General features: G+C 47.0%; 6 protein-coding genes across 6 annotated transcripts; 5 read left to right on the top strand and 1 right to left on the bottom strand.

Moving 5' to 3' along the window:
• Positions 1–73: 73 nt before the first annotated feature.
• Positions 74–2,234, top strand: DEU56DRAFT_916704 (uncharacterized protein; the record flags this gene model as incomplete). The annotated part of the gene is made up of 12 exons (XM_041357897.1): positions 74–160; positions 219–227; positions 277–351; positions 411–521; positions 574–657; positions 730–926; positions 995–1,194; positions 1,245–1,306; positions 1,363–1,515; positions 1,569–1,754; positions 1,817–1,974; positions 2,024–2,234. The coding sequence occupies 12 exons, from the start codon at positions 74–76 to the stop codon at positions 2,232–2,234; spliced, it is 1,533 nt and encodes a 510-aa protein (XP_041204352.1).
• Positions 2,235–3,510: 1,276 nt separating this feature from the next.
• DEU56DRAFT_916703 (uncharacterized protein) lies at positions 3,511–5,682 on the top strand (the record flags this gene model as incomplete). Its single annotated transcript, XM_041357896.1, has 12 exons — positions 3,511–3,552; positions 3,601–3,630; positions 4,416–4,510; positions 4,572–4,625; positions 4,676–4,748; positions 4,801–5,053; positions 5,106–5,130; positions 5,187–5,275; positions 5,331–5,420; positions 5,470–5,524; positions 5,575–5,595; positions 5,646–5,682. The coding sequence occupies 12 exons, from the start codon at positions 3,511–3,513 to the stop codon at positions 5,680–5,682; spliced, it is 864 nt and encodes a 287-aa protein (XP_041204351.1).
• A 275-nt stretch (positions 5,683–5,957) lies between these two features.
• DEU56DRAFT_916702 (uncharacterized protein) lies at positions 5,958–6,466 on the top strand (the record flags this gene model as incomplete). Its single annotated transcript, XM_041357895.1, has 3 exons — positions 5,958–6,116; positions 6,171–6,244; positions 6,298–6,466. 3 exons carry the CDS (start codon positions 5,958–5,960, stop codon positions 6,464–6,466), a joined length of 402 nt encoding a protein of 133 aa, XP_041204350.1.
• A 408-nt stretch (positions 6,467–6,874) lies between these two features.
• Positions 6,875–7,481, bottom strand: DEU56DRAFT_916701 (uncharacterized protein; the record flags this gene model as incomplete). The annotated part of the gene is made up of 4 exons (XM_041357894.1): positions 6,875–6,918; positions 6,967–7,253; positions 7,302–7,361; positions 7,414–7,481. The coding sequence occupies 4 exons, from the start codon at positions 7,479–7,481 to the stop codon at positions 6,875–6,877; spliced, it is 459 nt and encodes a 152-aa protein (XP_041204349.1).
• Positions 7,482–7,805: 324 nt separating this feature from the next.
• On the top strand, positions 7,806–9,028 carry DEU56DRAFT_916700 (uncharacterized protein; the record flags this gene model as incomplete). Its single annotated transcript, XM_041357893.1, has 7 exons — positions 7,806–7,884; positions 7,950–8,082; positions 8,135–8,243; positions 8,297–8,490; positions 8,538–8,670; positions 8,719–8,847; positions 8,903–9,028. 7 exons carry the CDS (start codon positions 7,806–7,808, stop codon positions 9,026–9,028), a joined length of 903 nt encoding a protein of 300 aa, XP_041204348.1.
• A 1,654-nt stretch (positions 9,029–10,682) lies between these two features.
• Positions 10,683–11,471, top strand: DEU56DRAFT_744029 (uncharacterized protein; the record flags this gene model as incomplete). Its single annotated transcript, XM_041349047.1, has 1 exon — positions 10,683–11,471. The coding sequence occupies one exon, from the start codon at positions 10,683–10,685 to the stop codon at positions 11,469–11,471; it is 789 nt and encodes a 262-aa protein (XP_041204347.1).
• Positions 11,472–13,063: the final 1,592 nt, after the last annotated feature.

Below are 13,063 nucleotides of genomic sequence, written 5' to 3'. Positions count from 1 at the left end.
GTGAGCGTGAATCCTTATTAAGGCCTTATTGATGCTATTTCCTTCATCTTCCTGGCCCTTCCACACCAGCAAGATGCAACTCCCAGCAGCGCCAACAGCCTGTCCAATTTACACGTATGTGCAGACAGTAAATCAAGTCCTGAGATTTCTTCCCATCAGCGTAAGTACAATCTGCATTGCAAATCATCCGCATCATCGCTGATGGCCTCTTCCCGCAGAATGAGGAGGTTCGTTATCGCCAATTAGTGGTCGCTTCAACTGACTCTTGCCTACCAGCCTTTCCATGGCTTGTCCGGCCGATTCTTATTCATGGGATACGTTGGGCACGCGCATCAACTCTCACCTATATACGTGAGGCTATTAGTATCATCCTTTGAGTCAATTTTTCATATTGCGGTGTTTGTTTACAGTGGCCTGAGGAATATATCAATCTTGCCCGTCCACCTCATGACATTCTTCGGAATGTTGGATTTTTACTTATCGTGAACGACAACACGCGGTTTTCGATCTATGAGATAGAGGTGAGAGTTCTTTCATGCCGCTAAGTCCATACTTGATAGGATGGACCCATAGGCAGGTGGCTGCGCTTTCCTCAATGATTATAGGACCAATTTTTGCGCACCAAACCTACATGGGAGCGTATCTCCCATCTGGTTGGTGAGTACTCTTACACAGACTTTCACATTACCGGACTCATCATGCCACACACTACATAGCTTGATCAGCTAGCCGGTGTTCAGTTCACCCCAGCAACATACCCACACGGATTCCCTCCTCCTGCCCCTCCTGCACCCATCAATATCCCGGCTTGGCAGACTCATTCCCTCAGTTGTCGCCCTCTCAGGCCGTGTTTTCTCAGACGATGTTCCACCAAACGCTAGATTTTGGATACGAGCCTACTCTCATAGAACTAACCTCCGTATTCGGTCACTTACCCACACCCACTTTGCCGGATGACATTGATTCCGATGTCATGAGCCTCATTGGTACTCAGTCGCTCAGTGAGGCGCAGCCTCCCCACCCAGATCTCCTTTGGAGACACACTGCCCGAGGCGATCCACTCGACAAAAGCCAAAACGCCCGACAATCCATTCTTTGTTCCTGCAGCGGTTTCCAGGCGGTTGATCACGACGAGCTTCTTGAGAGCTCTCCACTTCAACCAAAAAACTTACGACGAGCTAAGTAGTGAGCCTTGTGAGTGTCTCCCTCTAATTCTAAATGTCATTGACTAACACCATGATCAGTGACGATCATGAATGACAATGGGACCGGGACCGTTGTGGGTTGGTCATACTTACGCAACCGTGTAAGCTTGTTCCGATCACATTAGTACCTTTACTCACTAGCAAATGTTATGGGCAGTTTCTGGACTTCTACATCGACGTCACGTCAGAGCTTAGGAAAATCACACGGGGTAGCACATCCCCATTAGCTGGGTTTGCCGTCAACGAGGATCAGAAGATGGGGAAGATTTTCGATTTGATTGTTGCATTCAACTCAGCCGACCGACAACAGGTAAGGGACCGTGGAGGTTGCATACCTGAAGCTTAAGACTTTTCATCCGGCAGGTACAAGAAGCTATCTGCGTTCTTATTGGAACACAGGCCTTCAAGGAGGTCCTCTGGGCTGCGTTACTTCGACCCATCGCCGAGTTGGCGGAAGGTAATGCGAGATTAGCGGACCTATATCCCGATGCCATTCAAACTTGGACGGGTTACCTACGAAAGGGGATCGTAGGCGTACTGATCACTCTCGTAAGTTTTTGCGCTCTTTACCCTTCCTCATACCAATAACGAAAATCATGCCTCTGTTTTAGATGTATCAGGCGTTTACCCTGCAGATACCATCTGACTCTGCAAATTTGAAAGTGCCTGAGTTGCATCCTATCATTATGGCTGCCCTAGATGCTATGTATATGGATCCAGACCGCTTTACCGCCTTCTTCCAGGTGGCGCGTGAGCTGCCTTCACTACAGTCAGTCCTTCGTTAAATTTGATCTTGACTAATTATCATATATGTTTAGGGAGACGAACGTCTTGGTTATGGATCCTAAGAACAAGGTCCCGAAATACATGACGGACGAGATGGGAGTGAGACGGATGAAGACCCTGAATGATCTTGGGCCTATAGACGTCGTCTTTACCTCTGATCTGGAAGTCCCTAATGCGCAATTTATATTTCCAGTGCCTAGCAGCGAGGTGGAGCTTCATATCTCGTACTTCACGTCGTCTTAATGTTTGCTGATAGAATCATCGTAATTCATGCGCTTTTGATATCGTTTCCCCCGTAAATCCCACATGTACTAGTACAGTAGCTCAGAATCATAATATTCTCATGTCCAGATCGACGTAGTATATACAAAATTGGTTGGGCGAGTTTGTTTGAGCGCGGCCTCGGCCCTCTATGTTTGATCTATGTGAAACTTGCAAGAGCGTGTGCTTTGATACATCACCATACCCAACTGAAAGTTATGCAGTCACTACTTAGCACCGCGCGCACCCGGGATGAAACTGACTGAGCCGAGTCACTAGGAAGACTGTCCAAGATTTGGCTCTGCAAGGCCCGAACCGCGATAGCACGTTAACCACGTCAAAGCATGGAAGTCCCTCGCTGCGCATATGAACCACAGTGTGACAAGTACCGCAACGTTGCATCCGCTCCTACTAATGTGACAGTGATGTGGACATAAAGACCTAGTAAGAGAACGCAAACATGAAATACACTATACTGCAGGAGAAACTGGATTCCAGTGAGCCAAGAAGGACCTTCGATGTACAGTAGGGTACTCACCCCCGCAAGAACATATCATACGGGTTGCTAGAGCTTTGATGTCCAATGCGAATTCTGTCATCTTGGTGAGGACTTTGGACTGCAAAAATTTTGCGCCCCTTTGATAAGCCGTGTTCGAACCAACGAAAGGGCAGGACTCACTTCGAGTAGTCTCTCGTTACAAAAGAATAACCTCTCACGGTTTGACCAGCTGCAAGTCGCACTATTCAGAATGCAAGAAGCTCGCGTTGTAGGGGTTGGTTTGAACGGCCTGAACTCCGACTGGCTCTGGGAGTGGAGTGGAGCTACGGGAAGGAGCTGAATGAAACAACCTCCTGTATTGACGGACGTAGGAGAAGTATGGACTGGAAATAGTGAGACGGATGAGTTAGAGGCAGACCATGGTGGTGCGGAAGACCTATAGGCAATTGTTGCACTCACAGGAAGGATGCGGAGTCGACAAGTTGAGCTATCAAGCTACGTTGTAGACGTGCAGGAGCTCAGAATCTCATGCATCATGCATCATGTCCGGCTCGACGTAGTATATGCGAAGAAGCTTGCAACCTCGATTGCAAAATTGGTTGGGTAAGGTTGTTTGGCTTTATTTGGTGCCATCGTGTACTGCTACGTCTTCACAATCACCGTCATTAGCACACAACCGATAAAGCAAAATTAGGAAGATTCACGGTAAGTATATTTCTCAGATCTACCGATCGCATCAACTAAACACTCACGTTAGATATGTCTCGAGTCATCTACGGGCCTCAAATCGGCAGTGGTCGAGTAAGTCTTTCTCATGCAAGCGACCTAGCTCAAACTCACTTTTAACAGACACAACTAGATTTGTTAGCGGCCAATATGGTACGCATTAAGTCAGTGCCGTGTCGCCGCCGCGGAGACTAACTTCAGCACCCGAAGGCCGCCAACGCTCCGTAAGCGCCAAGTCTAATAAGGAGATTGATGCGCTTCGTTGCCGACACTTACGCTCACGCGGTGCAACGACTGAAGTCGCTGATTTGAAGGGCAAGTTCTCTCATTGCAATCGTTCATATAACTAACCTAATGTTCTAGAGAAATCGGTGCTAACGGCTACCCACTGGTAGTACTACTAATGACTTGATGACCCAACGTGCACATACCATCACATATACGCATACTATGCACGCAATTTCTCAGATTTGGCAGTGTTCACAATACCAAGCTCCCCACTCCAAAAGCTTAAAGGACTAACCATTAATCATTCTTGTATCATGCAATCCAAAATCTAGTAGACACTTTATATATAGGGTACATTCTAATTATAGAACAGTGGTATATCGCACACCACTGCAGTTCTTGTCGTCGATTTTTTCATCGGTTCGAATGGAAGGTCGTATATACATGGTTTAATTCCAGATCTCGAAAGATCAAGAGGATTGGATGGAGCGTATCGATAGATCTTTACATTTATAACTATGGTGCGTGAGCATTACGCCGAAAAAAAAAATTACCAAAAAAGGTAATAGCATGCGGTTGGCTTGCAAAGTCCCAGTCAGATACGACCTCGACGCTGCACGCAACAACCGCTCGACAGGCCCATAAGCTGGACACATGGTACGTTGAAATTTTCTGACGTGCACAGTTTTAATGCGGTTGTCATACCTTAGGCAAGAGGCTCTCAACCACAGACAGTGAAGTGGCTCGAGCGTGGTATTGGTATATGGCCGACGCAACTTCCACGCTACGCTGAAGTAGTCATGCTGTGAGTACTCATTAACTGGTACTTTATTTCTGAGTCGAAAACGTTTCCTGCATATCAAAAGCGCAGATGAATATGAAGATACCTTGGTCCGTATAAAGGAAACTGATGACCCTCGGTACGTCCCCTTTGTTACTACTTAATGGTCTCAATTTAACGCATCAACAGCCCCGCAATGTACGGCGATTGGCAGGAGTTGGTTCACCCATTGGGTGGTACATACTACTATCATAGTACAAAGGTGAGCGCCTGGCTGGTTGTAGAAGTGATGTGCTCACACGTTGTAAATGTAGAACGCGCTTACATCGACGAACCTCAGACGTTATCTTGACTTATCCAGTCTCGAAGATTTCATTGATGCATCACGAGCCGCAGCGAACGAAAACGGGTGGATACTGGTCGTTCTCCCAACAATCTTCACGGGACAAGAACATTTTCAGTATTATTATGTGGTCCCCGACAAGCAAGTCATTGCTTGGCTGGAAGATCTCAATGGCGAATTACTATTCGGAGAATGTGTTCAGCCAAGCGAATGGAGACACAAGAGTATATCGCCTTTCCCTTTCTTTTTCTCGCAAGTTTGATTTTTATAACACAGGACTTGAACTCGAGGCCCAGTACTGGTGAGTGGTCGCCCAAGGATGTACCTCATTGACCGAGTGTTCTCACTGTTCGGCAGGAAACACTTTGAATTTTTTCCCCATCAGTTCCGAATGGAAAGCCTACTAGTAAGACGCATACAGAGAGAACTTCTTTGCTACACCGGAGGTAAGTCCTTATACCGCTGCATTAATTGTCAGAATCACCCAAGCAAAAAAAACAGAAGCCACAACCTTAAGTCAATCCTCTGCCGGCTCGATGTTCTGGACTCTCGATCAAATGAATCAAATTGGTACACATTTGGCCACTATCGGTACGTACTCGCATCTCCCCTGTATATCGTCCTGACGATCGAAACGCAGAAAGCCTTGCCGACAATGATATTATAGACGAATCAGGTGTCGTATTCTGTTGTGCGTGAGCCTCGGAAAACTGGGCCTTTCGGATACTGATTTCCCTTATAACAGGCAGGATATTGTATATTCTACGTACGTGATTTTTTCATCATCGGATGTCATTAATTTACCAGTTTGCGTAGGACACCACCAGTTCCTAAACCGCCACAACCAACCTGAAGCCCGCCTCATTTGAAACCATGCGGTGAGAGAAAAGCATAGGTCATGTAAGATTCTTGTTTTCATGGGCAACGCCACAGCTATGGTGTTGTGTATGCCGATCACGATTGATCACATCAGGCGTACTTCCACTGATGGTATCCTCAATGGGGTGGAAGTGAATTCATTTGTCGATGATTTCACCAGTCAAGCGAAAAAGTCAAATCACCCTCATAAGTGTTATGCAAAGGAGAATACCTCCCTACTTATTTTTGCCCTGACAGGCAGGAGTCTCTATGGCCATGGACATCGCCATCCTTGCCATTCCAGGTCTAGGCATGACGGAGACCTCACAAACTCTGTGCTCCTGCTCTTTACTTATAGGGGTCGGCTGTATATTCGCAGGCACGATGGTGCAACACTTTGGCGTGAGAATGAGGTCCATAGACTTCGTGGTTCGATTTCCACCATCTTTATATAGCCTAAGCCTGACTTTGCTAACCTTACAGTCATATTACCTGCGACAAAAGACGAAAATGTTTATCGTCATTACTAGCATACCGACTTCTTTTTGTGTGCTGAGGTAGGCAAACTCTGATTTTAATTGCTTGCGTTCTCTCATATAATTACCGGCAGTGTGGCGGGTGCTATCCTCGGTTTTCTCTCAGGTGTCGCCACCGACTTCAAGCCATCTGCACCTTTAATGGTTTCATCCCTTGTTACGCTCGGCGTTGTAGTGTCTTCATTACTTGTTTTGGTGCTTGCTAGTTATGGCCCAGGGCCGGCTAGGGTGCGGCCCCAGTGAATTTTCGTTGTCTGGGTATTCTGGAAGATATTCTCCGGAACAGGTACAGCTGCAGATACAGAGTGGAACGTACCTCAAGTTGAACAAATGTACATGTACGTGCCTCACGAGCACTTGGTCCAGTATCCAGATTGCGTCTGAATTCATTTGGCTGGGAAATGCCGCGTTCATTAACTACCCCTCCTATTTTCCTCTTTTTATGGATGATGAACTACCTACTCATGAGTCATTCAGGTAATCACGGTTGTACTGTATCTCTATGCTCGCCACGGGTGTCCTCTTCATTTACTCAATGCAGATGTTTATTGTTTACATTCGTAATTCTGCATCACTCCGGCAAGGACATTACCTCGTGAAGATGGTGTCACCAACATTCTCTGCGCCGCGACGATGGTTTTCATGGTAATGCTACGGTATGTTTTCTCCTGTTATATCTTCAAACTCGTCATCACCTAATCGAGCCAGTCAGTTTACTCGAGGAGATGCTGCGTCTGACATACTTTGAATGGGAGAAGGGGCGTCCCACTCAATCTGATGAGGAGAGCATGTGTCGATTCCAGTCGGTACATATTCTTCTAAAATTCTTGCTCGATAATATTCCTCTAGCCAACGCAATCTGTACATTTGGTACTGCGCTTGAAGTCTCGAGCAGCCCAACTCTGTAAGTCGCAGCCGTTCCTTCAGCTTGGCTATGGACTCTTCCTCATGCCCCCCGTGATTGTGTTTCGGCAGATGAAAAGCCTCTTCGTTCTCCGCTGAGGCTAAGCCCTTCTCGACATACACTTTTCTGCTGTATGATGAGCTTCGAGAATCGAGGATGATCGTATCAACGCACCCTGCACCAGCAAGCCCCTCATGCTCGCTCCTTTGATTTCCATTGCCTGCTATTTCGATCCTAAGAAACAGAGTTAGCAAGTCCTGCCGCAGGTTGGTTCAATGGCACTTACTGGAGATTCAGACTAATGATATTTCCAGACAGATTTATAGTCTGAGTCTGACGAAAGGATTGTTGCATCTTCAAGAGCGGCCGTATTCTCTAGTTGCGATTTGCAAGTAAATGTGACGTCAAGCGAGCTTTTATCATGTACATTAATTTACTGACACTTTGTAAGGCGTGCATTTTATTACCATCGATTTGATGAAAGGTCGTTCGGTCCCGGTGGGCTATTTGTCACTGGGCCCCCTGGCTGGCGGCCAGCGCCACGGCTAGTGGTTAGCCCTGCCCACGCCATCAGGTACGCCCTTTTCCTGAAATCCCACGCAACTCAGTCCTGGAGATAAAAGCCGAGTTCCATCTTCTGTGAAGGCCCAAGCTATCATTTGCTCCTCGCCAGCTCTCATGGCCACGGAAGATAACACTTCCAGCATCCCAAGCAAACGCGCTACGTCAGCCCTCCAAATGGGGCCCCGCAAAAAGTGTGAGTTGTCCCTAATGTTAGAGAAAGGTTTTGCAAACTCATCATATCGCCTAGCTCTTCGTCAGATCCTCTTATATCGCACGGGCGTCACTTTGGTCGAACGGTGTTCACGCTGTGCAATTATCCCTCTCTACTTACCAATGGTATTCTCAGATTGGAACAAATGGAGGAAACTCCTCTGGAAGACTTCCCAGCTGAGTGAAAAGACATCATCTTTATCTGCTAGCTTATGGACTGACTCGTTTGGCAGAGAACGACGGGAGCATCGCGTCTTCGAACAACTCTTAGATTCTTATCCTGGCCTATTAGAGCGACTTAGGAATGGGTCCAAAGAGGAGATTCTGCACGTTGGAGAGCTAGTGCGTTTTTTTTTCTTTCTATACTGCCGAAGTCCATACTTATAATCTTTAAGATCGGCAAGGGAGCATCAGGCGCGAGAGGTGATGACACAAAATCATTGAAGTCTGCAATACTCGACTGGATTTCCCTTAAAGGAGCCGCAATCCAACCTCCTTTACATAGGAACTCAAAGATCGATCGTGGATTCAATCACGAACTTACTGGGTCACTTCTTTGCCCTGCCGGGTTGGACTGGCACGACTCAGAGTATGCTTTCATTTTCTGGTGTCTGCAGTACTGACAACTCGAAACAGGACGAGAGAGAACCTCCACAGTGGCGAAATCTCGGTCTGCGGAGACCAATGGCCTGTTTTTTTGTATTACAACCATATCTATGACGCTGAAGACCCATGGTGCGGTCTCCTCAGGAGTCGCTTATTGACGTGTGTGAGCGAACACACAATTTCATGCAGTCCTTCACTATAATATTGTTAGGCTTACAAACATGTCTTCACATCCCCAAGCTCGGTCGATAAAGATCCAAAAGCCACGCGATCCGGAAACGCTCGCCTCCATGGCATGAACTGCGTTACCACCGCCTCCATCGCCTATATTGCTACTCAGGTTTGTAACATCATATTTTTGTAGCTCGATGATTTTAATGTACAAACACCTGAAGGTCCGGTTTGCCCTAAGCTCATCCTCCGTGTTTTCACGAACAGATACATCTACAGACTCGGAAACGTTCTATCACAGCCTGCTTGACCTTTTCGAGGACCTGGACGAATCGAAAAGAAGTTTCTGAGTTACTCATATGGTGGAATCGGTATGGTTATAATGAGTTTTTGTTGAGATTGTAATAAGAACCACAGCCTGTATGCGAAAGCCGTATTGAGACAACATGGTAGTGGCTCTACACCCTTGGACCCTTGGCGACTTTGATCCCACGTAGTCCAGCCATATATAGCTTTATCTGACATTAGCATTCTTCTAGAGATTGTGAAAAAAGAAAAAACTGCAGAAAATTACACGCCATGACCAGTGCAGGACAATGTTGTAGCGTATTACAAGTAATACTCAACTAGGTGATTGTGGGGTATTCTAACAACATAGCATTCCTTTGTCGCGCTGGTGGGCAATACAATATGTGCCGTCTTGATGATGAGCTGGTAGATAACTGTAACAAAACTGTCGCAAATGCGTATTTGGCGAGTTCTATCCGACATAGTCCAGGTATTCAAAGCATTCTCGAGTGAAGTACAATTATGACACATATTACACGAATTGTACTTCAGATAAAGCTTTCTCAAATCTTATCATTTTTGCATTGGTTTCCTGATGAAGCCATCGTCAGGCTCACCACCACCGGACGGTACTGGATCTGGGGGTTCCATGCAGTAACATTCACGGAGTCGCACGAAGTTGCGGAGCTGTATCTGTGTCTGGACTCTGGCAGTGCCCGACTCTGCCGGCGTGTTATGAGTCACGTGCAACTTAGTACCTGTACTAGGGCCGCCAGTCTGTCACACTAACCGTTTACAGTTGCGGACAAGCAAGGTCAACAATTTTAATAGCGGCTTTCGATGAATTTTTGGTGCGAAACCAGTGCCAGATCTGAACTCAGGGAGCAAAAATACGTCGAAAAACACTCTTCCGAAGCTTTTCCCACGATGTTTTTGGCCCGCCAAAATTTTGGGCAGTTTGGATTAGGGTTCGGGAGAAAACTCGCTGCTTATTAGCCGCATGCTAATTAGCATGTTAATAACTAGCTATTAACACGCTAATAACTCGTCGCAAAAATCACAAGGCTAATAATGCTAATAACTCCCTACAGCTGGCTGTGCCTCAGATATCGAGCGATCAGGTCAGGAATAGTATTCTGAGTCGACTGGCTAACTTCTACTACTGACAGATGATTGACTAGTTACCATAGATAATGGTTTTAAAATTTTCCGGTACGAGCCACGCCGTGCGTGCCATTCAACGTTGCGAATCATTTCAACCAACCACACCCACACCAAAGGATCACCCTTATGAATACCATCAAGGTTCACGACGACGCCGAGCATCACGGTCACACTGATGTTGGATTCATGCAGATGTACTCCATTCCAGAATATCTGGCCGTAACTCTTTTTCCCGCCTCAGACCTTCCCATCTCCGCATTCATCAAGTTTGCCATTCCATCCGTCACTTCCACCCATCAGGCTGCTTTGCCAAGTATTCACCAATATTTCTGCTTGGAACCCCCACACTCCAGCCCAATTGATCACGCTCTCCTATCTTCGCTGCCGATCCCAATTGAGGCCATCATTACGGCACTCGTTCGCATGGCGCCAGAGGCTTGGGGCGCTGGGAACCGCTCTATCGTGTACGCTCACACCAACTCGATGTATAGATACCCCTTCTGGCTAATTGCATTTTGGGATCGTGTCACCAAAGATATTATCCCTCCGTTAATGAAATGGCAGGCAGCATGTTGTTTTGTAGAGCAACACTTGCATGGCCCGGAGCCCAGTTTGTCAGTGGCATCTGACTTCCGGGCATGTTTGTCAATGCTTCCTTGGGAGGGTAATGTTTCCGGCTTCATGGATTACTCGCCTATAAGCAAGCTCGCACAATTTGCCTCGCGAAGCTGGCTTTGCGACAACAACATCAACTTTGCTCTCGAACTCATTCTTCGGCAGATCAAAAGTAGCCTCATCCTTGCCCCGTTTTGTGACATCCTTCAAACCTACTTTGTCAATAAACTCAAAACTATGTTCGAGTCATGCCATCAGAAAGATTATTTTCGTGCAGATGATTGTTCACAACTTCGCGAGATTGGGCAGGACATTGCCGATGGCACGAAGACTGTTGGAATGACTTGCTTCGTCCACTCCAACCATTGGTTATCTCTCGTCATCGACGGTTCACGCCACACAATTTACTTTGGAGACTCGTTTGGATGCCATGAAGCACCAGATTCAATCTGTCATGCAGTCGAGTGGTGGCTCGCATTGCACACACCTGTTTTGTTTGTCTGGCAACCTCTCGCCTGCACTCACCAACAAGATCAATATTCGTGTGGCATACTCGCCGTCAATGCAATTGCCCATCACTTTCTTCCAGAAACTTATCCTCTCCTCTCGCCTGATTGCAATGCACTCGATGGAGCTCGGATGCAGTTTGGTGTGGCCATCATTGATACCCACCTTCGCACATTATCTGTGAGAATCATTTTTTTGTCGTCTGTGATTATTTACTAATGCTACGAACAGCAGATCAAATCTGGAGAAGTCTTCTTACCCCAGCCCCCATCTCATGCAACAGACTCCGAGTCTAACGACATCTTCGTTCCCCAGGACTCCGACGACACCTTCTTTCCCCAGGACTCTGACGACATCTTCTTACCCCAGGACTCCGACGACATTTTCTTACCCCAGCCTTCATCCGACTTTGACATCAGTGATAATGACAGCATCATGGGACGAACCATCAGCGAGATCCTACAGAAGGCAGGTCCAACTCCCGCTGCACCAAAAAAGCAGCCCATTCATGCTCGTATGGGGTCAAAAAAGCGCCGGCTTGTTACGGTAAGGTTCAAATGTAACTTTGTGATGATAGTAAGCAGCTAACGGCCTCGGTTGATTTGACAGGTAGCCTCCACCAGCTCAAATGATGATTTGCTGTACGAGGTGAACTCGAAGGCTATCCCACTGGCAAAGAAGGTCAAGATGGGCCGATCGATGGGGCGGCCTCGCACGAGTGTCCTTGATGACGTATTTGAGGTGTACCACCCTGATCCGAAAAAACTCGGTGCGAAGGACCAGCGGTTTCGGTGTCTAGGCAAAGGCTGTGATTATAGTCTTGGTTATCCACAAAACCTTGCCCATTGTCTCAAGCACACTGCTGCTTGCGGTAAAGTGGAGGATAAATTTCGCCAGGCTGCAAGTCAATATTTGGGTGGCAACAGTGCCAGTGCGAAGCTCGAAACTGCCTTAAAGGCAAGCAAGTTGCAGCTGCAGGCCCCCTTGCCCAACTCTCCTGTGGAGGTAGATGATCGAATCGTGCCGAAGAAGACTACTACGCGGATCGAACTAGACTTCAAGAACGAAGGTTGGAAAATCCTCACTCTTCGCATGAACCTTGCCATTGTCAAACTTTTCTGTGCCGCAGCTCTACCACCACACATCGCAGATTATCAGGAATGGAAGGATATGCTCATGATTGCCAATCCTGCTTATCATCCAGCATCGTGTTCGACCATTGCCGACAGTCATATCCCGAAGGAGGCTGCACGAGTGCGAGAGCTAGTCATCGAGTTTCTCAAGTTGAACTTTAACCTGACGGTCTCATTTGACGGAGGAGGGACAAAATGTCAGCAGGCAGTATACACCATTCACTTCACAACACCAGATGGACGGAGCTTCCTAATTCGAGGCGAGGAGTGCTCTGATGAGTCGCACACTGGCGAGTTCATTGCTCAGATGGTCCTAAAAGCGATCAATCTCGTTGGACAGAATCATTTTGCAGGTGTCACATCTGACAATACAGGAAATACTCGGGTTGCCCGCCAGATTTTATGTGCCGAAATCAAAACTCTTATCCAAGTTCCCGATATCTGCCACCATCTTAATCTTCTGTGTAAGGACATTACACAACTAAGCATGTTTTCAACTGTGAGTGTCCAGCCTTGTCACTCGCAACTTGAATTAATACTTTGACCAACAGATGATCAAACATCTTCGATCAATAATCACCTACTTTCGAAAATCGCACACAGCTACTGATGCTCTTAACAAAGCTCGCAAGTCAATGAATATCAACCGTGGTCTCGAAGGCATAGGGAAGACTCGCT

The sequence above is a fragment of the Suillus clintonianus genome (genome assembly GCF_016758775.1).
Source record: "Suillus clintonianus strain FC179 chromosome Unknown DEU56scaffold_91, whole genome shotgun sequence".
Classification (NCBI taxonomy): domain Eukaryota; kingdom Fungi; phylum Basidiomycota; class Agaricomycetes; order Boletales; family Suillaceae; genus Suillus; species Suillus clintonianus.
This window is presented reverse-complemented; position numbering and strand designations above follow the sequence as displayed.